Raw genomic sequence first — 27,128 nt, 5'->3', positions numbered from 1 at the left:
TTTGGTTAAGTGTCACAAGAATTATCCCCATTTTACAGAGGAGGAGAATGAAGTCCAGAGAAATGAAATGATTTGTCCTTTTCCACACAGCTAGGATCAAAGACTTGAGTCCTGTTTTCTCTTGCCTCCCAAATCAGGGCCTTTTGCATTATACCGTATTCATTATACAGTTAGAGCTAGAAGGGACCTTAGAGGCCATTGACTCCAACGTTTTATAGATGAGCCATACAGAATCACATCTTAAGAAATATCACAGATGGGATTTGAACTCAAGTATTCCTGAATCTAAGTTTAGATTCTGCTATATTACATAGCCACCACCAACTCTTAACTCTTTCCTCGTCTTTCCCTCCTGCTGGGGACGAAGTGTTGCTCTGCATTGCTATGGATACTTGTTTTTCCCTGTGCTCTTGATTGCGTCCACTGCCACCAAACTGAGCAATCAGCACCTCTTTTGTGTATTGTATATTTTGAAGCTGTCGCATGGTCAGCTCATTTTTCTCCAAACATGCTTGGGGCACCCAGATCTTAAAGAGGCCCTCCCTCCATCCTTCCCGTTCATCTACAATATCCTTCTAGTTTATCCATGACTTCCTCGCTGCTAATTCTTTCTTCTGTCTCTTGGAAACTGATTTCCCTAAAGCTAGATTGACTTTCTCTCTGTAATATCTCCAGTGACTTCCTTTATGTTCTACCCTGGATCTTTTTTTCATTCCCCATCTTCCTTGACTTCTCGGTAGCATTGGGCAGTATCAACTGTCCTTCTTTCTGGATACTTGTCTGCCCACCTCTCGAAGCATTCTTTATTTTGCCTTTTTAGTTCTTCCTCTTTGTGCAGTTCTTGATTTGGGTGCTCTCCAAGGTTCTTGACATTGCCTCTATACATTGAAATATTAGGAATAGAGCTCTAGAGCCCAAAGGGACCTCATCCAATCCTACCCCTTCATTTTCTAGGTTAGGAAACTGAGGCATAGAGAGCACAAGGGACTTACCCAAAGTCATAATAGATAGAGAGTGGCAGAGTGTCTTTTCCAGTCTCCCAATTTCTTACATTTCTGCTTAGGTGGCTCTGCTGTGTACAGAACACTAGGCCTGGAGTCAGGAGGACCTGAGTTCAAATGTGGCTTCCCACACTTACTAGCGGTGTGACCCTGGCCAAGTCATTTAACCTTTGTTTCCCTCAGATTCCTCATTTGTAACATGGAGATAATACTAACACCATGCTCATTTTCTCTGTGAAACTTACTTCCCAGGTTGCTCCTGATTTGTGCTCAGTGACAGCCTCATCCTGTCTCCAGGATGTCAGTTCCACCTCATCTTGCCCTTGCTGTTAGCTTTGATGCCTCTCTCTCCCTCCTTCCTTCCCTCCTGCCTCCCTTTCTTCCTTCCTATCTTCCTCTTTCCTTTGCTCCTTTTCTCCTTCTCTTTTTCTCCCTCCCTTCCCCCTCTGTCTCTGTTTCTCTCTCTCCTTTCTCTGTCTCCTTTTCTTCCCTCTCCCCCCCTTCACCAGTTATCATATTTGTTTATTCTCGTTCTCCAATCTTATATCTTTCCTCTTTTTTTATTCTGATGACATTTATTGAGCACCTATTATGAGCCAAGCTTTGCTGCTACAGAGACAAAGAAGGAAATAATCCCTACTCAAGGAGCTGACATTCTCATATATAGATAAATGCACCACATGATATGCTAATTAGGGGCAGCTTGCTCATTTCTGAATTGGACCTTACATGGTCCAATTTGGAAAAAAAGAATCATTTACTTTGGAGTCAGAGGAATTGATTTTGAATTAGGGTCCACCACTTGTTTATCAGTATCGTTTTGGGCAAGTCACTTGAGTCTTTGAGTCTCGGTGTCCCCTCAAAATTTATTCTAGGATATTACCAAATCGGAAGAGCAGAGATCCAACATAGTACAGCTACCTGCGGGGAAAAAGCAAGGTCAGAAATTTTGATTTCCTGAATACCAAACTGTTTTGTTTTAAGAGAGAGAGAAAGAGACACAGACAGACACACAGAGAAATAGAGGGACAGAGAAAGAGAGGAGGGGGAGGAAAAAGGGGGGGGGAGAGAGAGAGAGAGTGAGCGAGCGCGCATTGGGGGTGGGGTGGGAGAAATTAAAGCAGAACCAGATAATGCCAGTGGAGAGAGTTCCAACTTGGCTGCCTAACATAAAAGAAGGTGGGAGGGGGGTGGGGACTAGGAGGGGTGGGGCTGGAATGTTGTCTCAGTGCCAGCACTGCAGCAGGGGAAAAAGAAATTAGAAAGTATCTCCTGCCAGGGGTTCATCACTTTCTCCCTTAAATAATGAAAACCTTAATCTTGTGCTTATGCGTGTTCCCGTCAGCCACTAATGTTAACTATTTAAGTACAAATTGCCCCAATAGGAGGATCAAATTGTAGGGTTCTTCAAGGCAGATGTTATAAATAGTAGACGAGAGGAAAACTGAAGATGAGATGGGCATTGTGTAATGCGGTGCAGAGGAAATTTCAGCTATGAAAATGCCCTCAATTAGAGTTTGATTTGGTATTGCGCACTGTCTGGTCACCCCCTCCCTTATCCACTCCCTGGCCCCCCAACCAGGTTTGAGTCTTTCTTTTAAAGAAAAAGTTTCATTTGAAAACCTTGAATCTGAGAGTTATCTGAAAATAGACACTCTGGCTATAGAAACAGCTTGAAAGGATCATGGTTGTCTGCCAGATAAATGGGTTAGGTGGCTGCATGGCCTTGGCCTTTTATGCGTGATGGACACACGAATACCACACGGAGCAGTACCCGAGATCCATTGTAGCCCTGTTGGGGAAAATCTGCTTTGGGAAAGAAACATCTCATGGGGTGGAACGTGTTGTGGTGTAGCAGAAAGGGTGCTGGGTTTGGAATCAGAGGCTCTTAGTTCAAACTGATGTCATTGGCTCTTACTTGCTGTGTGACTCTGGGCAAGTAACTTAAGCACTCAGAGCCCCTGTTTCTCTTCTCTATAAAGGGGGAAGATAGGACTAAATGACCTTGAAGGGCCCTTCCAGATCTAAAGCTGTTAGTCATTTGTCTACTTATTAAGTTTCCATTTTCCATCAACTGACTTTGAGATAGTAGAAAAGATATGGGTCTCAAATCCGATTGTGTCAGTCACTTTGTAGGCTCACAGACACATAGGGATGCCTGATCCTCCCCTCTTGTTTTAGAGATGAGAAGTTTGAACCCAGAGAGGTTCAGTTGGTGCCCCAAGGATACCCCCCAGGTAGGAAGTAGCGAAACCAAGTAGCAGACTCGGCCTGACTCCAAATCTCTATCGCTTTTTTACCGCTCTTGTATTTTGCCTTCTTCATGTGTAATAACAATAATCATGATGGTAATAATGAGCGATAGCATGACTTAATAAAAAAGCAGCCTTGGAGATAAGAAGAGCTTCTTTAAATCTTTCTTTTAGTATATGTTCCTTGGGTGACTAAGCAAAGCATATACCCTTTCAGGGCTCGAGGCAACTCCCTCTGACTTAGTTACAAAGGAGGGGCTGATATTTATGGGAGTGGGGGAGGATATTGCCAATATATGATGATAAAATCACAGCTCTCAACCAAAAAATGTTTATGAAGTGTTTTACACACATGTGAGTAAGTGAGTAAGGTGAGTCTCATGTGAGACAGGTATTCTGGAAGACAAATGCTAAAGCTCTTCATTCACTTATCTGTCTGTCTGTCTATTCATTCCCAAGATTAGATGATTCATCTCAACTGAAGCTCCCAACTACTCTGGAAGATAAATGCTATTGCTATCCATCCATCCATCCATTCATCTATCTACCTATCTATTTCCTAACACATCTATCTATCATTATCTACCAATCTATCCATCATCCATTTATCTACCAACATCTGTCAAATATATAACAAGATTATCTCTCTAACAAGATTATCTATACATTATCTATTTACTAGCATTGTTTATCAATCTATATGTACCAACGTTATTTACCCAGATCCCCATTTACTTTTACATCTCTCAACATGTCTGTCATCTTTGTGCATTATCTGTCTATATCTATCAATCTGTCTATCCATCCTTGTCTGTTCATTCCCATTCTCCAGAAGATTCTGAAATTGAACAAGGTTGAATGACTCAATTGCTGATGACTGCACCGCTGTTAGGTATGGGAGGTAGGATTCAGGCTGAGATTCTCCTGAATCCAAGTCTGGCGATCTGGCCATTGTATTCCACAACCTCTACTGGGAAAGCTTCTAGTGTTGTTGTCAGAAAAGTACTTTGGAAATTGAAAAGCTATGAAACTATAAGATCTTATCTTAACAATCCATTCTGATTCCCTGCTTTATTTTTGAGCAGAAGTAGGAGCTTTGTAAGCATATAATATTTTGTGTATAACTTTGTCTAAGTGTTGAGTGGGCTGTCATTGTTATGTTTTTGGAAAGCTGAATTTTTCTGTACAAATTGTTAAGATTAAAAAAAAAAAGAAAGGCCTGTGCTTTTTAATAAGTAGTTCTTAATTTGGAAAAATTGCCCTTATTTTTTTATTAATCACTTGGTATACATGGTTGGCATCTAAATTGAAGGTTCTTCTGGAGAAGACAGACAATTGATAGACTTGCATGGGCCATCTCTCCAATTAAATCAGACTTTTATTTGGACAGGTAGACTAATCTTACCAAATTCAAATCCGGCCTCAGACACTTAATGACTATGTGACACCGGGCAAGTCATTAAACCCTGTCTACCTCAGTTTGTTCATCTGTAAAATGAGCTGAAAAAGGAAATAAAAACCACTCTAGTATCTTTGCCAAGAAAATGCCAAATGACTCAACAACAAGAAGAAGAAATGTAAAATTCCTATTCCAAATTGAAATTTTGGTTGAAGGCTGTACTTATAAAAATCTTGGTGTCTTCCACATAAATTATGTGAGCATAAAGCTATCAAGAACAAAGTTCTGGCTGAGTGTTAAGATACTTAGAATAATCCTGAATTCAAAATTGAATGAGGCAATCATATTTAACATAATTTACCCTTATGCATTGCTAATCAATGCATACTTTCACTACTGTAAAATGGAACATAATAGATTTGGAAAATGCCCCAACAAAAATTTACAATATTAACTGAACCCAAAGTCCATCAATCTTAAATTTTATAAATATTAACACTTCTTGCTAAAAAGGAGGAAAGAGATTTGATAGGCATTCTCAAAGCATATAGTAAACATGTCTTAAACCTATAGAAATACTTTTGAAACAAGCAGAAAATGAGTAAGGAATAGGGCAAGGCACACATCATTGGATTTGCTGAATATGCCTCAAAGTAATATGCCTCTGGATTGAGCCTATGAAAAGGATTAGTTGGCCCAAAAAGGCCCTTCATGGGCAACGTCATCAGCTCTGCCAATCATTTGTTAACAATGTGTAAACCAGGAAGTGTCAAATGTCAGTCATGTGGACTTATTTTTGAAAAAAGAAAGGTTTTTGATGGCTATGCTGGACCAGGTCATCTTTACCAGTAATTACGATCACGTTATCCTTCTGGTGTTGGGTCTTAATCTAATCAATGCAAATCATTTGAGGAAATGGTAGAAACTGTGTAACTACAGCCTGCAGAAATATAGCGTGTACCCTAAACCTAACAATACATGATCTGGTGACTAGAATTCCACGCCGGAAGCTGCTATCTTGGATGGAATGATTGATGACAAATCCCTGTAATACAAATAGACTGCAAAATAATAATAGCTAGCATTTATATAGCACTTTGCAAAGAGCTTTACAGGTATTTCATTTGATTCCCTACAACAACCCTTTGAGGCAGGTGCTATCGTGTATCTTTCTTGTAAATGCAGAAACTGTGACAAATAGAGGAGGTAAAGTGATTTGCCCAATGTCACCAGCTAGTAAGCATCTGAGTCTGGATTTGAATTGTGGTCTTCCCCATTACAGGCCTGGTGATCTATTTAGTGGGGCACTTGGCTGCCTGGAGAACTCAGCCTATAAACAAAAGCATCAAAGATCTGGAATATTATCTTAGATCAAATTATCACCTCTAGTTGTCTGAAAATTATATTGGTCCATAAAAATTTGAACATTGTTTTTTAATCAATGCCACCATAATCTCCAAGTTGTCTTTTAATGAAGAGAATCAAAGTAGAGAAACCTGTAAACTAGACTGTAACAGAGGGAGAAAATATGCTAACAAAAGTACATATACTCATTGCCCATCACCTTAAGTAAGTTTTAGAAACATTAACATTTCTTTGCCAGGAAAGAGGAAGGAGATTGATAGGCATTTGCAGAACACATGGTAAACATATTTTAAACTTAAAGAAATACTTTTGGAACAAGCAGACAATCACTTCACCGATGTTCTCCCAAGAGGACACAAGGAAGTCCAAGTCATTTTTGTCATCTGTCTTTTACTGAAGTTGTACTGAAGATTGTCTTCTGAAGATAAGCTGACATCATTATATTCTTACTTAATTACTAGAAGCTATTATTTTAACAATCCCTGCCGTAGTCCTTGAAATGTTACATAAAGAAGAAAGAAGTTCAGAACTCCAGTTTGTCAGGCTGCCTTAAATGAAATGGTTGGATTACATAGTCTGCAAAAGCCTTTCCAGTTGAGAATTGCTAACCTTTCCTCTAGACCTTTAAGATAAGTAAAATACATTTTAAAAGGATTTGCAAAATACTTTTACGTCATTTCTGACACCTTAATATGTGTTCCTTGGTAGAAATTGGGTTAGAAATGGATGACAATGAAGAAACATTTATGAATTCTTGACCTACCTTGTCCCAGCTAGCAGCTGGCCTTCCACAAAGATCCACACTAACCGTTGACCTCAGGGAATTTACACTCTGCTTTCTCTTCCTTTTGTGTGTGTTATTGTGCGTGTGTATACATGTTTAAGGTGGAATATGTATTTACTGACAAAACTGGAACACTTACCGAGAACACTATGGAATTTATCGAATGTTGCATAGATGGGCACTCTTATAAGCAGGAAACTGCAGAAACGGAGGCTTTCTCTGAAACTGATGGAGCTCAGCCACAGCCTGGAAGAGCAGAAAAGGTTGGTAATTGTAGTTGGATGGGCTTGTTTTTTATTCATAGTCACTGCCTTGAGAGAATTCCAATAGATCTGCTATAGCAGTGCCTTCAAAGATGGTAATAGCAGTCTACACTACACATCAATCCTCTTGAGGGGATCGATCCTATATGGAGTTTCAATGTAAAATGTTATTGGGGTGAGGTGGGAGTGGGGAATGGAAGGGAACCAAATAGCCAGAGCTTTGGTTAGCCCTTTGCAGTCTTGATCCTGCTCCTCCCACTCCTCCCAGGCCTTCAAAAGGAGGCTTTAGAAGATTGGATATTTTATTTAGCATCAAATATTAGAGTGGAAAAGTGCTTTTTTTTATCTTAATTTTTTGATATTTCAGACTTGACAAATTTCCATAGAAACATTTCCATAAACAAAAAACAGGAAATAAATGTTATAAATGGAACTGCTAATCTCCTTTCAACACAGTGCAGAACTGATCTTGTCTGTATCTCCCTCTGAACTTCCTTCTGTTCTCTTCTAGTCATTAAAAAAAAATTCTTCAGTGTCCTTTTTTCCCCCATATCATTCTTGCTAGCCCTTTTCTTTTCTCCCCTATAAATGCCCTCCTCCCTGTTGACCAGCAAGAGAATTTTAGGGGATATCTAAGCTTACCCCTTCATTTTTTAAAAAAAATTAAAGCCTTTTATTTACAAAGCATATATGTGGGTAATTTTTCCAACATTGACCCTTGCTAACCTTTTGTTCCATATTTTTCCTTCCTTCCCCCCACTCCCTCCCCAGCTGGCATGTAGTCTAATACATGTTAAATATGCTGAAATACACGTTAGATCCAATTTATGTATACATATTTATACAATTATTTTGTTGTGCAAGAAAAATCAGATCAAAAAGGAAGAAAAAGAAAAACTGAAAAAGAAAATGAAATGCAAGCAAATAACAACAGAGAAAGTGAGAACGCTATGTTGTGTTCCACACTCTTCCCACAGTTCTCTTCATCACTGAACAATTGGAACTGATTTGGTTCATCTCATTGTTGAAGAGAGCCACGTCCATCAGAATTGATCATCATAAAGTATTGTTGTTGATGTGTTCTGCTCATTTCACTCAGCATCAGTTCCTGTCAGTTTCTCCAGGCCTTTCTGAAATCATCCTGCTGGTCATTTCTTACAGAATAATATTCCATAATATTCACATACCACAATTTATTCGGCCATTCTCCAACTGATGGGCATCCACTCAGTTTCCAGTTTCTAGCCACTACAAAGAGGGCTGCCACAGACATTCTTGCACATACAGGTCCCTTTCCCTCCTTTAGTATCTCTTTGGAATGTAAGCCCAATAGAAACACTGCTGGATCACAGGGTATGCACAGTTTGGTAACTTTTTGAGCATAGTTCCAGATTGCTCTCCAGAATGGCTGGATCTGTTCACAGCCCCACCACTAATGCATCAGTGTCCCAGTTTTCCCACATTCCCTCCAACATTCGTCATTATCTTTTCCTGTCATCTTAGCCAATCTGACAGATGTGTGGTGGCTTACCCCCCTTCATTTTACAGTTGAGGAAGGAGAGGAGATGTTGAAGGAAATATTTGATTGTCACTCTTGCTTGCCATTCAACTGAATAATTTCCTTGAGGGAAGGTCCTCTGATTTGGACACTTAACCATCCAGACTCCTACTAAACCTAATTTCCTGCCTTCTTCTGAGGGAGGCCTTTAGGCTGGTATTTATTTTAGAGTCTGATTGATTTATTCCTGGATCATCTAATCTTGTTCTGCTCTGAAAGTGTTAACATACCTAATACTTGGAGGTATTGGGACTTAAAAGCAGAGACTGCCAGGGGCACTAGACGACTCTGCTTGGTTTATGACTTAATATAACCTTCTGAATGGATAAGATTCTGTTTACCTTATAATTTTGATTTCTTGAGTTGTAGTGAAGTGCCCCCAAGCCTTTTTAGAGGCTTGCCTAGAGTACAAGATGTAGATGAGATTAGTGGAAGGAACTGCCCATATCCACTGAACTGTGTATATGTCAGTGGTATCAAGTGGAAATAGAGGTCAGGAATCTGGTTATAGCCATATGTCCGTTGCCAAATTTAATGCTATCTTTGTTTTGTTGTCATTTTATTTATTTCAAGAAATATTTTCTAATTACATTTTAATCTGGTTTGAGTGTGTTGCTGCCAATATGACTTTTGGGCCACATGCTTGACCCCTCTGTTTTATATAAGGGCCTCTTCTGATGATGTCTTTTCTGTGTTTTTTAATTTTGTTCTTCTGAGAGTAGAGGTAGGAACTCCTGGTTGGGGAGAGAAAGATTTTTTTTTAAACACCTAATTTTTTTTTCCCAATCACATGCAAACACAATTTTAATATCTTTTTTAAATTTAGAATTCCAAATTCACATTTAGTCTTAGTGAAATTTAAATCCTTTTTGATTCAGAGCCAGCCTAAAGTGGACCTTGAGAGGTAGTGGGTTCCTCAACACTGTGAGATCTTTAAGTAGAGGTTTGGGGCCTGCTCATCCTAGATTTGGGAAGAAAAGTTGGATTGGATGACCTTTGAGGTCCCTTCTTATCTTATCCTCAGTGACTAAAACTGATACACTTTGTTATTGTTGCAATTGCAGAGTCGAGAACAGCTCTTTCTGCGGGCCCTGTGCCTGTGTCATACTGTGGAAACCCAAGTGAAAGATGATATCGATGGAATCGTCGAAGAGGCAGAGTTAACGTACATCTCCTCATCCCCTGATGAAATTGCTTTGGTAAAGGGGGCTCAGAAGTAAGCAGAGTCTTATTTTTCTCCTGAGGAGGATTTTATTTTTGAGCTGTAGGAGATGGAGAAAAACCATAGGTTTATCTCTGTTCCAGTGTCTTTGTCTAGTGAATATGTTTACAAATTAATACAGAGAATCAGAGGCAGACATTTAAAGGCTTATGTGAGGGAGTCTCTGACGTGAGCAGTGAATATAAAGTATTGATATATGCTTGGGACAGTGTGTCATAGTGGATTAGGGGGGCTATCCTCTGAGTCTGGAAGACGGGTTCAAGACTTGACTCCATGTGAGCTGGAGACGATGAATTATTCATTCTTTGTATGAATGAACTTTTTTTAGGCTTTTTTTTATTGGTATCCCAAGCAACTTTCTATGGCTACAAGTTGCCAATCAGTCTCAGCAGAGGGAGTTTCTATACTTGTAGTTCTTCTTGCCAGTTAGGAAACAAGAAAACAAGCCTTTAGTAAGCACCTGCACTGTGCTAAGTACTTTTCAAGTATTATTTCAGTCACAGAGCTGGTAATTTTCTGAGGCTGGATTTGAAGTCAGGTCTTCCTGATTACAGATCCAGTGCTCTATCCACTGTGTCGCCTAATTTCTTCAGTTAAATCACAGAGTTCGACAAAAATAAGATCTTGTCGTTTTTCAAATATCAACTCGTAGAGTGTTTACTTTTTGTCAGTTATCATTTTGACCACCCTGTACCATAGGTGATGGAATATTAAACATAAAAGAATGATAGGCCATGGGCCATTTTTTGTCTAATCTCTGTCACCGAAGATGAAAAGGATGCTAATCTTGGCAGGAGCTGGGTTGACTTGGTGGATATTCATGACCAAGTTTAGAGTTAGGGAGAGGGGTGTTCAGTCTCCATCCCTGCATGGATGTTAGAGCAGAGGGATGTCGCTATCTTTACAGCGCTCTAAGATGAAAGGTCTTTACCAGATTCTAGAGACTCCTAAGGAGTTCATGGGAATTTCAGGGGGTGTCTCAACTTGACTAGGAAAATGTGACATCTTTAGTATAATCATGTGCCTTATTCCATGCACTTAAAAAGTGCTTTTGAAACTTCACCAGACTCTCAGGGGGGTCCAGGACAAGAAAAAGATATAAGAATGTCTGCTTTTAAAAGACTATCATCCATAACTGCCATTCTATTTTTGTGGAGGAAGTTCTCCATCTGAATGAAATCAGAGGTCTAGACACGATGATGCTGATGATAACTGGGACAATATGTGAAATATTTTAAGTGTCCGTTTGCTCTTTTGCAGGTATGGCTATACCTATTTGGGACTTAAGGATGGCCGCATGAAATTGGAAAATCAGTCCAATGAAATTGAAGAGTAAGTAGAGTTAATAACAGGTCTCATTTCCTTGACATCTTGGTAAATAGGCCATGAATTCAGAAAGGACCACAAAGAAAGTTAGGGTCCAAATAAAGAACAGAGAAGAGCACCAACCCTTGAGTCAGGAGGACCAAAGTTCACATATGGCCTCTTAACACTTATACTTAATAGCTGTGTGACCCTTGGCAAGTCACTTAACCCAAGTAGCCTCACAAAAACAAATAATAATAATGAAAGAACAGAGGACCTCTTTGCTTTGACGAACCTGGGATCTGTGAGTGAAAAGCTGAATTTAGTGACTTTGCTCCCTAGTAAAATGGTAGTTATCTGGCTTTGGTATGAAAATTTTCCATGGCTGACAAATTGAGCCCTAATGGACTAGGTCAAAGTGACATTCATTCTGAGAGAGTGACAGTGGTGTAGGTCAATAGCTTATATTGCTGGATCAGCTTGCTCTGACCTCAGGACTTTTTTTTTTAATTAGAGCTTTTTATTTTCAAAACATATACATGGATAATTTTTCAACACTGACCCTTATAAAACCTTGTGTTCCAAATTTTCACCTCCTTCCCCCCACTCCCTTCAGTAAATGGCAAGTAATCCAATTTTGTTAAACATGTTAAATACAGTATATGTATAGATATTTATTCAATTGTCTTGCTGCACAAGAAAAATGAGATCTAAAAAGAAAAAAAAATCGGAAAGAAAACAAAATGCAAGCGAACAACAACAAAAAGAGTGAAAATGCTATGTTGTCGTTCCCACAGTCCTCTCTTGACCTCAGGACTTCTCAGCCACCTTTGGCCTTAGCTTATAATTTCAGACTTGAACAAAGTCATAAATTCTTGTGGATTATCATGTGTGGGAGACTATTTTCTGAGCTGCAAGACATTTGGAAAAACATGGGCTTATCTCTGTTCTAGTATCTTTGTCCGGTGAATATGTTTACAAATTAATGCGAGTCAGACATTTAAGGGCTTATGAGGGAATCTCTGACGTGAGCAATGAATAAAAATATTGCCATAGCCTGGAGGCAGTGTGTCATAGTGGATTAAGGGCCTGTCTTCTGAGCCAGGAAGACATTGAAATGAGCATGGGATCTGGTGTCAGAGGAACTGACTTCCTTTCCGTGTCTGCCATTTATTTGCTGTGTAGTTTGGTTAAGTGAGCAAGTCACTTAACATTTCTGGGCCCTGGCTCTTTTTATTTTAAAAACATGACTGGGTTGAACTGGATGACTGCTAAAAGTCATTACAGTTCCAGATCTGTACTTATGAACACACTCTCTCAGCAGCACCACCTGGTGACAGCTGCCCCATCTTACAATGCCCAGGTCACAAGCAACGTAGTTTAGAAAGCTGTCCCCATCCTCTGGCTAGAAGCGACATCTCTCCCTCATCTGTTCTTAGAGCACTATATACTCTTTTTAGTCATCTATTACATTCCCATTTTTATTATTTTTGTTAATGACATAATCGATTTCTCTTCCTCTCTCTCCTTCCCCCTCAGTTAACCAGCATTTATTAAGCAAATGACAAGCAAACATTTGTTGAAGGACTGAACTTTTTTTTGAGCCTTTTTATTAAAAAAAAAAAAAAAGCAGAAAACAAAATAACTCCTCCTCCCCCACACACTATGTTATTTGGTTGTTTCTTAGTATGACCACAGTTTAGGGCCCCCCCCCCCCCTTTTTGTTTTTTGTTTTTTGCTAAGGTAATTGGAGTTAAGTGTCTTGCCCAGGGTCATACAGCTAGGAAGTGTTAAGTGTCTGAGGCTGGATTTGAACTCGGGTCCTGCTGAATTTAGGGCCAGTACTCTATGCAGTGCACCATTTAGCTGCCCCCTTATTCTTAATATAATTTGGGTTTCTGTCTCTTTTTTTTTCCCCAAAGGTTTGAACTTCTTCATACTTTACACTTTGATTCTTCTCGGAGACGGATGAGTGTGATTGTGAGAAATGCTCGAGGTATGTGTCAAAGAATCATGCCCATGGTGATGTCTGACCATCCCGAGGGGCCTTTTTGCCTTCAAGCACCTCTGTGAACAATAGCTTATTTGAATTATTGTTGATTATTCTTTGTTCTTGGAGAGGATCCGGATATTGGGGAGGTGTTGCCATCATATACAAATGAGTCAGATTTAAGTGATTGAAAGCCTGTGCAAAGTCCAGTCGCCAGTCTTACCTTCTCCTCCAGAGCCATATGGGTCTAGTGGCAAGATGTAGATATTCTAGATTCAGAGGGATGGCTCAAGTTTACAGCAACCCTTCAAGAGATGACAATTTTTCCCATTTTGCTAATGGGGCAGGCTTTATGAAGGAAAACTGAGAGTGAGTCAATAAATGAAAAAGCAATTGTTAAGTATGCATTGAGTGCCAGGCACTCTGCTAAGTGCTGGGAATTTTGCAAATATAAAGGCTCCTTCAGGGAGCTTACATTCTAATTGGAGAAGACATGGGCTGAGGAATGATATTCAGGAAGGAAAGTTACAAGGATGATGAATCTTGGCATCCCCAGGAACGTGGTGGACCGCCACATCCTTTCCAGCAGCAACAGCAATATTAATTCTGGCTTGAGTGCTAGAAAGTAGGGAGAATGAAAAGATGGTGAGATATAGAGAGGGAGTCTGCCTAGAGAGAATGGATTCCCAATCACATCATCGGGGACCTGAGGCAAGAATGGTAGAAATGAAAGGGCACCGTCCTCCGGGGCACGGTGTCGCAGTCGCAGGGTAGACCCGCTAAAAGATAGCTGGGACTCAATGTTCATTTGACTATTTCTCCTCATTCATCTATATTTCTTTTTCATTCCAAGGGGCTTATAGCTACATTGAATTTTTCAAATTTTTATGAAAACAGATCTTAATTACATTACTTAGATAAATTTTTTTATAGGACGTAAGCTCCTTGAGGACTGGCACTATTGTTTTTATTGTTGCTCCTTACCTAGTAGGCATTTAATAAAGATGTATTGTATGAAACTGCATTGTTAATAGCGTCATGTTTTTCACTCACATTTTCTGTTTTTTTTTTTTTTTTTTTTTAATTCTAGGTAACATATTTCTCTTTTGTAAGGGAGCAGACTCAGCTATTTTCCCCAGGGTGAAAAGGGACCAGATAGAACAGACTAAAGTCCATGTGGAACGCAATGCAATGGTAAGTGGTCCCTAAGGACAGCTTGGTATGGAAGTTTCCTCTTTAAACACATTTTGATTCAATATTTATTGTACACCTTCGATTTGGAGAGGGCCGTATTGAGGGATATTTTCTCTCTCTCTCTCTTTTGAGAAACTCCCCTAATTTTCTAGGATGAATTTGTAGTTCTGGAGACTTGTCCAACCTCTGTTAGTACAGTATTTTCCTTCCCTTTCTTTGGAGTACCCAAATGCTGATAGCAGCCCATCCATGCCTACCCCATTCAATGCCATTCTTATCTTTGTCATTCCAAAAGTTTGCTCCAGGAGGTCCTTCATATGTCCTACAAAGTGATTCTTTGCTTTCTCTTTATATTTCAAGGATATCAGTAGAGCAGATGTGCTGTTCAGTGGTTACCCTCAATCTCACCATTTTGCCAACAAATGTTGTTTTTCCATTATACTTTTTTATGCCATTTATTACTTTGCTTATTTTTTCCTCGTCTTTTCTGGGTTTTTTTTCCTCTTCAGTGTTGCTAGTTAAAGCTCTGGCATCATTTACCAGGACAGTAACTTTTACAAAATGAACTATTTTATGCACTAAAACTACAAAATGGTTAGCTTTGATTTAAGATTGAATTCCCAGTCATTGTCATGTGAATGGGTTCATGTCTATTATATATACATAAATAGTCCAGAAGCATTTCAAAAGTCCTAAATTAGATTTGTGCCTGGTATGGCAACCAGAGGCCACTTTGTCGTTTGCTTCCAGGATGGATATCGAACACTGTGTGTAGCCTATAAAGAATACACTCGTGAGGAATATCGTGAAATTAACCGTCGGATCCTTGAAAACAGGATGGCTTTACAAGAGAGAGAAGAAAAGTTAGCAAAGGTTTTCGATGAAATCGAGACTGACATGAATTTAATTGGATCTACTGCAGTAGAAGACAGGTAAATAAGAAAGTGGTACAGGATCAAGAGTCAAGAACCCTGGGTCCCAATTGTGACTCTGCCAATTATTCATTGGGTGACCCCAGTCTTGTCCCTGTCCACTCAACAGTGGAGAGTTCAGTTTATCCTAGTTCTTACACTTATTATTGCTTGCCCGGTCTATTACAATAGCTTTTTCATTTATTTCTCTGACTACCTCCTCTCCAGTCCATTATCCTCAAAGCTGTCAGACTGATAGTCATAAAATTGCTCTAAACATATCATTCCTTTGCTCTGCTCTAGATTCTCACCTCCCTTGTCCTCTTCACATCTACCCCCATAGGATCCCCATTTCCTTTGAAGTGTAGCCCAGGTACCGCTTCTTAGGCCTCTCTTAATCCTCCCTGATTGTTAGAATTCTCACCTTAGTATCCATCACCTGTGGAGCTGAATGTGACTGTGGAGGCTCCTTTCAGTTTTCTCTTTTTATCTCCAACACCTTGTACAGACCATGTAGGCTCATATATGCCCACACGGGCTTACCATGGAGCAAGCTCTTACTTAATCGGCATTTCTTGAATTCAATTTGACAACCCTTATCCATGGTTACTTTTCCCAGGCTAATGAAGTGAAAGAGCTGTGTTCCCATGTTGGCCTATGTGTTCTTCCTGTAAACTGAGGGAGGAGTGCAATTAGACTAGATATCCTTCAAGGGATGATCTACTGCTGATTCCCAATGCTTCCGTGATACTCGAAAGCCAGTGCAAACATAATTGAACACCTCTAGTGAGAAGGATCTTCCTTCCTCCCGGCGTAGGGTATTTCCCCAGCTAATTGCAGTACAAGGCAATATAGGGGAAGCTCGTTAGTGAGCTTCAAAAGTACTGTAATAATTCATGTTGAGGTGAGAGCCTGAGGAAATTGGGAAAGCCTTCTTGGGGGCAGTGGCTTTTGTAGATTGGAAAGGGTTCATATGGATGTTACTGAGAGAGTGCAGGACAAATAATGAATGACTGACAGCATTTTTAAGTTACAAAATACTTTATAGACATTATCCCATTCGATCTTCACCATCCTGTGAGATAGGTGAGAGTTATGCTTATTCCTAGTTTACAAATGGGAATACATATGAAGGCCCAGAGAGGTTCACTCACATAACTCAGAAGCTTCACAGGGGAGGATTCTAAGCCATTTCTCCCTGTCTTTAAGTACCTCAGCGCCTCCCAGAATGGCCCCAGCCCTTTAATACTTCTTCCAGGCTAATGAAATGGAATAAGAGCTGTGTTCCTGTGTTGGCCACAGATTTATATAACCTACTTAAGTCGCAGATGATTTTACTAAAGGTGACTTCAGTCCTCCCAAAGTGAGCCTCAAGCTTCATGTTTATCCTGCCTTACAGCTGACTTTTTAGTCTCTTGACTATCTTCATACTTTCCCCTCTTTCTTATTATAAGGCAGACACATCAACCCTTCCTATCAGAAATAGTCAATATTCAGAACAGACATGCGAATGGTTTGGAAATGTGATAAGCTTCATCATTTCATCCTCCTAAAGCTTAAGCAGAGCCCAAGTTACTCACAGATATTAATCCTCATTTCAGGCTTCAAGAATTCTACCCTTAGGTGAGGAGGAGGTTCTATCCATTTTAATAAGATCCTCTTCTCTTCAAGGAAACCTGGCCAAGTAGATAGAGGGGCCCGACTTGGAATCAGGGGGATTTGGGGGCAGGGCCTCCGTCTGATATTCACTAGCTGTTTGAAATGGAGCAAGTCAGTGCATCTGAGGTCTTGGAGCTTGGCAGAGCCTCAGAATCCATCTGGTTCAGTTCCCTCATTTTACAGAGGAGAAAACCGAGACCCCACAAAGGTTACATTAAGGTCATAGATCTATAATGGAAAAGAACCTCAGAGGTTAATAGTAAGTATCTACTATATGTCATGTGCTTGTGCTAAGCAGTAGGGCATACAAGGAGAGGGATGGGACAGTCCCTGACTTCAAGAAACTTAGAATCCAATGGGGAAAGACAGTCCACAGAAAGAAATGTGAAATGTGTTGGGACAGGTTCCCCACATAGGGGCATAATGACGTCCTGTAACTCAGAGGGGAATCATTCAAGGCGGGGTAATTTTCTGAGTTGGGATCTTGTGGAAGAAAGACTTTCTGGAGATCAGCAAATTCATGAGGTCAACCAGGTGGGAAATGATGAGGTGAATTTCTTACTTGCTGGCCTGAAACAGACCTTCTGGGAGGAGCTCCCAGATATCTACCTTCCAGGAGGGACTCCCGGGTAGGAGGTGTTAAGAAGGCCATCTAGCCCATTTTTTCACAGATGAGCAAACTGAGGCCTAAAGAACAGGAGTGGCTTGCTTAAGGTTATGCACATAGTAAGTAGTAGAACTGAGATTCCAAAACAGTGCCTGTTGACTCTAAATCCAGAGTTGTTTCCCTTGTATCACACTGTTCCCCCTGCTTTTACAGGGGTTCCAGGCTAAAGCTCTGGAATTGGAAAGGACTTTCAAGACCTTGTATTTACCCTCTCATTTTACAGATTAGGTTATGAAAATGAGAGGATTTCAAGATAGGGCCTCCGATTCCTGAGTTAATTCTCATGGTACTTCATTCTTCCTCCATCAAGCAACAAATATTTATTAAGCATATTCTATGTGCCAGGGATGCTATACATTTCAGACAAGTAGCCAATCTCTTTTGACAGATGGAGTTTCAGAATTGATAGTGTCTCACCCTAGTGAAGTCATGAGTCCAGAACACCTTCCCCAAACAAAACAACCGTTTGTTTAGCATTTTTTTTAATTATGAAGAAGGCCTGCAGAAGCCACCTAGTTGCACTTCTTGCCTTCCCTACTCTTTCACTCTTGGTGGGGTTCTCCCTTCAACCCCCCACTATGGTTTAAGTGACTCAGGGCCTCCTGACTCCAGGACTAGTGCTCTAACCACTATAGTGCCATTTAGTTGCCCCTAGGATTCTAGTCTTAACAGCCAGAATTATTCAATTCAATCATCCTGTTTTTACAACTCCCCTAAAATGGTGATTCTTCATCCTTCCTTATTGTCCACTCAAAGTGCACTTCAGAGATATGAAAGTCACCAGTCTTTTTTTTCTTTCATCAGATAGAAATACAGGAGAGACCGAGTTAATGAAATTAGCATAAATGACAATAAGATAGGCATTTGCTGAGTTTCCAAATATTTGAGCTAAGAGCAATGAGTGTCATTCCTAGTTTTGTTATACCGTAGTATATCACAAGGGTTGCATTTTAATTCTGAAAACCAAAATTAATCAATAAATGGATGGCTTGAAATATTGTAAAGGTCTGTGTGTGGAGGAAGGGGCGTGGAGTCAGGCAGTGGGATACAAAGGAAGAAGCCAGAACAAGGTATAGTTTCATGATTGGGAAGAAATTGTGAATTCAGATTAAAATAAATTTTGTGAAATTGACATTGGGAATGAATGGAGATCTGGAGGGAGAAAAAAAAATTTTGTTTTTCCTTTAAGGCTGCAGGATCAAGCAGCTGAGACTATTGAAGCCTTGCACAAGGCAGGTATGAAAGTCTGGGTGCTCACCGGAGATAAAATGGAGACGGCCAAGTCTACCTGCTATGCCTGCCGCCTCTTCCAGACTAACACTGAACTCCTGGAGCTGACCACTCGCACCATTGGAGACAGTGAAAGAAGAGAAGATCTATTGCACGAACTGCTAGTTGATTACCATAAGAAGTTGATATATGGATTCCCCAAACGTAGAAGCATCAAAAAGTAAGAAAAGAGACGAGTAGATGGGTGACAGGCCTTTTGCTGCCAATTTCCCATTCTTTTCCTTTGCCGTGCTTTTGTCATCTTCAGAGACACATATCTGTCCTTGAGTAATTCCACTGATAACTCACCCACAAAAGGTAGTGGAATCTTCCCTTTCCTGTCTAAAAATACAATCAATTTAGATTTTCATAAAGCTTACCCAAAAAGCAAAAGGCATAAATCCCTATGCTTATCAGTAATCAGTATCCATATTAAAAGAAAAAAAAGGATTTTAGAAAATTATTTTATAGCTTCTTATTTTTAATTTAATTTTACTCTGATGATTTGAGAAGGACCTAAAAGTGATGGAACAGATACCAATCAGTGATCACACTTTAAAAAGAAGTTTAATTGATATCTTTCATGTTTATTCCACAAGTTATTTTCAGAAATCCCATTCAGTAGTTGATATGTTTTATAATTATTCCACAGTTATTTTCAGAAATTTCGTTCAATACTTGCTATCTTTTATGTTTATTCCATAGTTATTTTCAGAAGTCCCCTTCCCACTATTGAACCTTCACTTCTCATGGTGGGGTGGAACCCACTGAGGCAGCAATAATTTAATATTGTATATCATTGGGCATCCACAGTCTCTCCCTAATGAGAGGATGGAGATGCGTTTCATCATCCTTTTTCTAAGACTGTTTGCTCATTGTCATTATTAAAAACTTAACTGCTTTTAAATATTGTTTTCATTTACATTACTATAGTCATGGTATCTACTGTTCTCCCAGTTCCACTTTCTTTACTCTGCATCAGTTCATCTGAATTCCTCATATATATATAGCCCGATAACATGCCATTACGTTCACGTATCACTTTGTTCATTCGTTGTCTAAGTGGTGGTCACTTGGACTACCAACAAGGAGCGTGGCTTTGAACAGTTTGGTATAAATCAAACTTTTGTTTCTGACTTGGACTTTGCAGTAGATGCCCATTACTGAGATTGTTGTGTCACGGAGTATAAAGTGTTTAACCACTTTTCTCAAATTAATCCAAACTGTTTTCTGCAATGGTTGAACCATCTGGCAGCTACACCAACAGTATTTTAACATGCCTGTCTTCTCACTTCCTCTTAGAGATTGACTATTTCTATCTATCTTGTCTTTTGAGAGATATGAAGTAAAACTTCAGTATTATCTTTTGTTAATTTGCATTTTGTCTTAGTATTAGTCATCTGTAACAACTTTTTATATGCTCGGTGCTTAATATGCTAACAAACTTTTTTATTCTTTGACCATTATCTGTTGAGAAATGACAATTGATAGTACCACACATTGAAGGAACTACTTTGATTGGTCTCTTGAAATCCTAGGGTCTGAAGGGAAATCACTGTATTATAAGAACTCAATATAGATTTCTTTCTTTTCTCATCTGCCACATTCACCAAGGATCAACGTTCCCTAAACCATGATTTAATTTGATTTAAGCTAGTCATGTTTAGTTTTATTTCTCTTGCTTAAATTGCTCTTGCATGGTCTCCATTCAGTCCCAGTAACATTATACCCATGATGGTGTCTCACTGAGTCTCACCCTTTGACCACTTATATATCCATTCATTTGGGTCTTTCATATATGTATACATATCTGTGTGTGTATTAAATGTAAAATTTTTATAAACTCAAATATATTTTTCTCTTCTTTCTTTTTAGAGGGTGGGGAGAACACCAAGAATATGGATTGATAATTGATGGGTCAACTTTGTCACTCATATTAAATTCTTCCCAAGAGTCTACTTCGACCAATTACAAAACCATCTTTATGCAGATTTGTGTCAAGTGCACTGCTGTTCTGTGTTGTCGGATGGCCCCTCTACAGAAAGCACAGGTAACTATGACCAGAGAAAGAGCCACCACTCTTTTCTTTAAAAAAAAATAGTAGCTTTTTATTTTCAAAATATATGCAAAGATAGTTTTTCACATTCAGCCTTGGAAAACCTTGTGTTTCAAATTTTTCTCCCTCCTTTCCCTGCACCTCCCTCACCTAGACAGCAAATAATCCAATATATGCTAAACGTGTATTTCTTCTGTATATATTTCCACATTTATCTTGCTGCACACAAAAAAATCAGATTAAAAAAGAAAAAAATGAGAAAGAAAAAAAAGCAAGCAAACAACAAAAAAATGAAAATACTATGTTGTGAGATCCACACTCAGTCCCCACAGTTCCCTTTATGGATGTAGATGGCTTTCTCCATCACAAGTCTTTTGGAATTAGCCTGAATCACCTTATTGTTGAAAAGAGCCACGTCCCTCAGAGTTGATCATCACATAATCTTGTTGAATAGCCATAACTCTTAATGCCCTGCATTGGGGGTGGAGTGGGAAAGAAGTGTTCAGATCTCACCTGGAAAATACAATTTGTTTTCTTCCAAGTTTTCCAGTAGGAATTACAATCAGCATTCATCTCTCTCTGGCTCTTCACCTATGCTTTTGAATGTGATCTTAAACAAGTAAACTTTCTGCTTTACTCCTCTGACCTATCTGGCTGCAGTTCAGTTTCTCTCCTTCCTTTCATTGTCAGAACTTCTTAATTGAGCGATCTTTTCCTGTTGCTCCCCCCTTCCTTTACACCCACTTGTGACTCTATAACCTAGTACTCATACTTTACCAAAACCCTACTCCCAAGAGACATCAGTGATCCCCTCTTACCTTGTCCATTGACCTTTTTTCTGCTTCCTGCCCTCTGCCCCCAAATGTAGGCCTGTTCAGAACTTAATCAATAGCTGTGATTTGGTGCCAAAGTCTTGGAATCAAGTCCTAGCCCTGCCATTTCTGTCTGTGTGATCCTGGGCAAGTCACAAAGTCTGGATTCCAATTTTTCTCAGCTGTAAAATGAAGAGATTGAAATAGATGAACTCTGAGGTCCCTTCCAGCTCTAAGGCTATAATCCTATAATCTTCTCAATGGGCCTCCCTCATCCATTATCATGGCTGTAATGATTATCTCTGGGTAGCTTACCCAGATTTCGACTCGTGACCTCTCATTTGGGCTGTGATTTTGTCTTTAGCAGCAATCTTGGATGTCATGCTGTTGTTCTGAGCTCATTATGGCTGGGACTGAATTCATGTTCTTAGCCTCCAAACTGACTCCTTTTCTTGACTTCTCTTTCCCATCCACCCTCATCTACTGGGACCAGATGAAAAAGTAATTCTGATATCATCTTTCTCAGTATTCTTTTTTGCTCCTATCATATTCTCCCTTTTATCATTTTTGTACATTTCATCCCTCGCTCTCAATGGTACCACCATCCCATTTCTCTGATTTCACCCCATGTATCCAGCCACAGTCTCTTGTTCCTTCCAAATGTTTCCCACCGTCTTCTCCCTAGAGATAAGGAAGCCAGTGTGGAGAAATATGACTTGCTCAAGGTCATATAGCTAATGAGTAACCAAGCTTGAATAATCATTTATATAGCACTGACTGAATGCCAGGCACCGTGATGAGTGCTTTGCAAATAAATTCTCATGAATTTATCCTAGGTAGATTTCATTATTACTCCCATTTTATATTTGAAGAAACTAAGGCAGAGTGACTTATAATTAGGAAGCCTCTAACTTTTGGACTTAATTTCTTTTCCACTGTACCTACCCATTTCATTCTCTCCTTATTGCCCACATCCCTTTCCCTCTTCTGGGACCTCACATTTTCCTAAACACTTAACCTGTTTTCCTCAGTTCCTTTATCTGTAAAAATAGAGATCATCAACCCTTGTATGGCTTGTAAGGATCACACGAGATAATCATAAAGTGCTTAGCACAGTTACACTTAGGAAATGTTACATAAAGATTATTTCTATTTTTGTGTAATATGGTCCCCACCTTCTTCATTCCTCATTTCCTCTCTAACAATAACGCTTCACTCTAATTAAGCTGGGCTTCTGACTCTTCCCAGAAATGTCCATTGTATCCTTAAGCCCTTGTTCTTGGAGTACCCACCTCCGGCTGTAGTAGTAAAGTGGCAGACTAACAGTCAGGGTGATCTGGGTTAAATCCTGTTTCACTTAAATATTTAGTAGCTGTATGATCTTGGGTAAATCATTTTACTTCCCTTGGCCTCAGTATACTCATCTGGAAAATGAGAACATGGACTTCTCATTTTGCTTTTTCAAATCTGATTTTCAAGATCAGCTAAAATCTCTCTGCTTCCATGAAGCCTTCCTTTCCCAGATCCCTCTAGCCCACGCTGACTCGTCCTTTCTGTAAGCTCATAGGATTTGTTACCTAGTTCAGTCTCTTGGTAATTAATTCTTACTCTCTTGAGACATGTTTTCTTTTGTTTTATTATTTAACATCTACCTGTTGGTACTTTGCCAGTGGATGCACCGGAGCTTGAGATCCATAAGTGTCGCCTATGACCACCGTGGAGCCACCTACAAACCATGGTGACACAGAAAAAGAACTTTTATGGAGAAATCATCTTTTAAATGATTTGAGTTTTTTTCCTATTTATATCTTCAAGTCCTAACTAAATTCCAACAATCAGTCAAGCATTTATCAGGTATCTTTTATGTAGCTGACGCTGTGCTAGTTGCTAAGGCAAAACAATTTGCTTCCCGGAGCTCTCGGTGTAGCCGGCGTAGACAACACATACATATATAGGCATATGTACGTGAGAAAGAGGAGAGTGTCCAGGAGAAGGTGATTGACAGTGTCAGATGCTGCAAAAAGGTCAGAAGGATGGGGACTAGGAAAAGGTCATCAGATTGGCAATTAAGAGATCATTGGTGAGACTGCAAAGGGCATGTTTAGTTGAATGATGAGGCTCGAATACAGATTGTCAAGGATTTGGAAGAGAGCAAGAAGAGAAGTAAAAAATACTGACTGTGAACGGCTTTTCCTTGGAGGTTGGCTGAAAAAGGGAGGAGAGGGAGAAGACGATAGCTTGCTTGATGTTAGTGTCCAATTAAGTGTTAAGGTAATTTACAACCCAGTAAAACGTTATGTAAGCAGTGGCAACACAGATCTCATAATAGTATTCTACTTTGCTTCCAAAATGCTATGTGCCTTTCATTTTCAAAATAATGAGCATATAGCCCCTTTTATGGAAGGGATAGTTTTTTTAAGAATGGGGGAAGAAGGACTCGCACATGTTTGTAGGTATCAAGGAAGTGGCCCCATGATGGTCAAAGGCAAGCTTCTGAATCTCGGGCTCTGGCGTTCCCATTGGCAAAGCTTGAAGAAGCAGAGACGAAAGGGTAGGTAGAGAGAAGAGTGGAGAGCCCAATGGTGGGAGCCATCTACTTAGGGGTCTTATGGGTGTGGCCTTGGGAAAGAGAAGAGTCACTCTTTTGTCAGAGCTTGGAATAAAGGGGGAATACTTGAGGATGAGGTTAAGAGGTTTCTTAACAAGAAAAGGGGGAAGGAAGGAAAAGACTGTGAAAAAATAAGAAGGGAAACAGCATTTATGTAGCACCTACTATGTGTCAGGCACTTCGCTTAGTGCTTTATAGATAGTGCTTCATTTGCTCCTGACCACAATCCTTTGAGGTAGGTGCTTTTATCATTCCCGTGGAGTTGGAGCAACTGAGGCAGATAGAGATCATGTGACTTATTTGTAAGTTTCTTGAGAAAAGAGACTTCTCCCTTCCATATTGTTATTTTCTTTTCCCTGCCTGCTCCTGGTAACTGCTATATATGAAGTCTTGGTTGATTGGATTGGTTTGTATTTTTTAAAAAGTATCTTCTGGATTTGAGAAATGGTCCTTCACTGCTGGGGTTTGTGGTTTCTAGGTTTTGTTGCCATAGCTTTGATGATTTTCCCAATGTACTGCAGACCTTTATCCTAGATTGCTCCAGACAGAAGCACCCTAATCTTCTTAAGCCTCACTCTGTCATGGAAGCAGGCCTCCTTGATCTTCCCCATGCGTGTCTTTCATCTCGATTTCTGGCTCCAATTTGTCTTGCTTTGGGCTCTCGCCATAACTGGGCAAAGTATAGCCGGAGCTCTTAAGCAGGATTGTAACCTGTCAGAGTCCCATTTTGTTTGAGCTGTTGAATTTTTTTGTCTGTTTCCCTCTTTGCCATGCTTCTGTCATCCTGACCAGTTTAAAGGGCCATTCTCCTGGACAGAGAAGACAAACAGAAAGCTAAATAGGCCTGTTTTCCTTGTCTCAATAATAACAGTAATAATAACAATCACAATAAGGACAATGATTAGCATTTGTATAACACCTACTACGTGCCAGGCACAAATATTCTGTCAATCGCTTCTCACCACCACCCCGGGAAGGTGGGGCTCTTATGATCTCCATTTTATAAATAAGGAAACTGAGGCAGGAACACCTTAAGTGACTTGCTAAAGGTCAACCAGCTAGTGAATATCTGAGGCCAGATTTCGACCTTAGAACTTCCTGACTACAACCTCAGCAGTGTCCTGACTGTGCCAGCAGTTCTTTCTAACTAGCTGTCATCAGGTTACGTTGCACGATCTCCCTGTGAATAGAGCGAATCTCCATTTCAACTGCTATCAGAATTTCTTTTAATATTTGAATCCTGTCCCCCTCATCCCCTGCCCTTATCCTTAGTGATTTTCATATTCTGGCTAAGGCCCTTCATAAAATCATCCTTTGCTGATTTGCCTCCTTCCACGACCTCCTCCTTTGATCACCCCCCCATCCCACTTTGGGTGGCTGTTTCCCTCATCTGAACCTAGTAATACAGGCTGATCATTCTTCCCAAATCTGTTCCTTGCCCTCATTGTGAACTTCAGACCCTGCATTTGTTTGCTATTCTCTAGAGTCCATCGCTGCTGTTTAGGTCTATTCAGACAGCTGCTGCGGCAGTGTGGGTATAACACCTACTTCGGAGAGTTGTAGTTGGGATCAAATTGAGCGATATTTGTGAAGCAAACTAAACAACATAAAATAGATGCCATAGAAATACTTGTCATCCTTCTCGTGCCCACCCGTTTCTCTCTGTTAGCCAACAGAAGACCCTGTCCTCCGCTTTTGAATCCCTTGTCCCCTTAATCTTCTAGCAATCGAACCTAGTTAATCTATGACTCTTTGTCATCCTTACCCTCTGCCTTCTTTGCTTCTCCTCCAAAGCCATAGCATATCACTGTAGCCAAATGCAAAGCTATGCTGCCGGATGTGGTACACACTGTATAATATATCACTTGGGCCCTCAGCACTGCATGGCAAGCCTTCTGTTCATTTCTTAACAACTGGAATTCACATATCCAGTCCAAGCCCCCCATAATTACTATGGTCACTAATGAACTTTTCATCGCTAAGCCTGGTGGTCTTCCTCTTCCTTTTAAACAAATTGGACCGATATTTTCCCTTTTCCAGTCCTGCTTGCCTAGATCTTTTTTTTTTTTAATTTAATTTTTCTTGCCTAGATGGCAAGCAGTCCTATATATGTTGAATATGTCGTAGTATATCCTAGATGCAAGGTATGTGTGCAGAACCAAACAGTTCTCTTGTTGCACAGGGAGAATTGGATTCAGAAGGTAAAAATAACCCGGGAAGAAAAACAAAAATGCAAACAGTTTATTTCCCAGTTCCCAGTTCATTTTCCAGTGTTTTTTCTTTGGGTGTAGCTGCTTCTGTCCATCTTTGATCAATTGAAACTGAGTTAGATCTTCTCTTAGTCAAAGAAATCCACTTCCATCAGAATACATGCTCATACAGTATCGTTGTTGAGGTATATAATGATCTCCTGGTCCTGCTCATTTCACTCAGCATCAGTTCATGACAGTCTCTCCAAGCCTCTCTGTATTCATCCTGCTGGTCATTTCTTACAGAACAATAATATTCCATAACATTCATATACCACAATTTACCCAACCATTCTCCAATTGATGGGCATCCATTCATTTTCTCTCAGGAATCATTGGATTCTCTGAGAAATGAATCCAATGATTCCTGAGGATTTTCCAGTTTCTAGCCACTACAAACAGGGCTGCCACAAACATTTTGGCACATACAGGACCCTTTCCCTTCTTTAGTATCTCCTTGGGGTATAAGCCCAGTAGTAGCACTGTTGGGTCAAAGGGTATGCACAGTTTGATAACTTTTTGGGCGTAATTCCAGATTGCTCTCCAGAATGGCTTTGCCTAGAT

General features: G+C 39.9%; 1 protein-coding gene across 5 annotated transcripts in view; it reads left to right on the top strand.

Moving 5' to 3' along the window:
- Positions 1–27,128, top strand: part of ATP11C (ATPase phospholipid transporting 11C) — a 193,266-nt gene that overhangs the window by 116,264 nt on the left and 49,874 nt on the right. For all 5 annotated transcript variants that reach the window (XM_031944856.1, XM_031944855.1, XM_031944854.1 and 2 more), the window contains exons 13-20: positions 6,903–7,064; positions 9,687–9,838; positions 11,105–11,176; positions 13,072–13,145; positions 14,230–14,333; positions 15,084–15,265; positions 18,760–19,020; positions 20,715–20,889. In XM_031944856.1, the coding sequence (XP_031800716.1) occupies positions 6,903–7,064; positions 9,687–9,838; positions 11,105–11,176; positions 13,072–13,145; positions 14,230–14,333; positions 15,084–15,265; positions 18,760–19,020; positions 20,715–20,889 (1,182 nt within the window). The remainder of the gene's footprint in view (positions 1–6,902; positions 7,065–9,686; positions 9,839–11,104; positions 11,177–13,071; positions 13,146–14,229; positions 14,334–15,083; positions 15,266–18,759; positions 19,021–20,714; positions 20,890–27,128) is intronic.

The sequence above is a fragment of the Sarcophilus harrisii genome, chromosome X (assembly GCF_902635505.1).
Source record: "Sarcophilus harrisii chromosome X, mSarHar1.11, whole genome shotgun sequence".
Taxonomy (NCBI): domain Eukaryota; kingdom Metazoa; phylum Chordata; class Mammalia; order Dasyuromorphia; family Dasyuridae; genus Sarcophilus; species Sarcophilus harrisii.
This window is presented reverse-complemented; position numbering and strand designations above follow the sequence as displayed.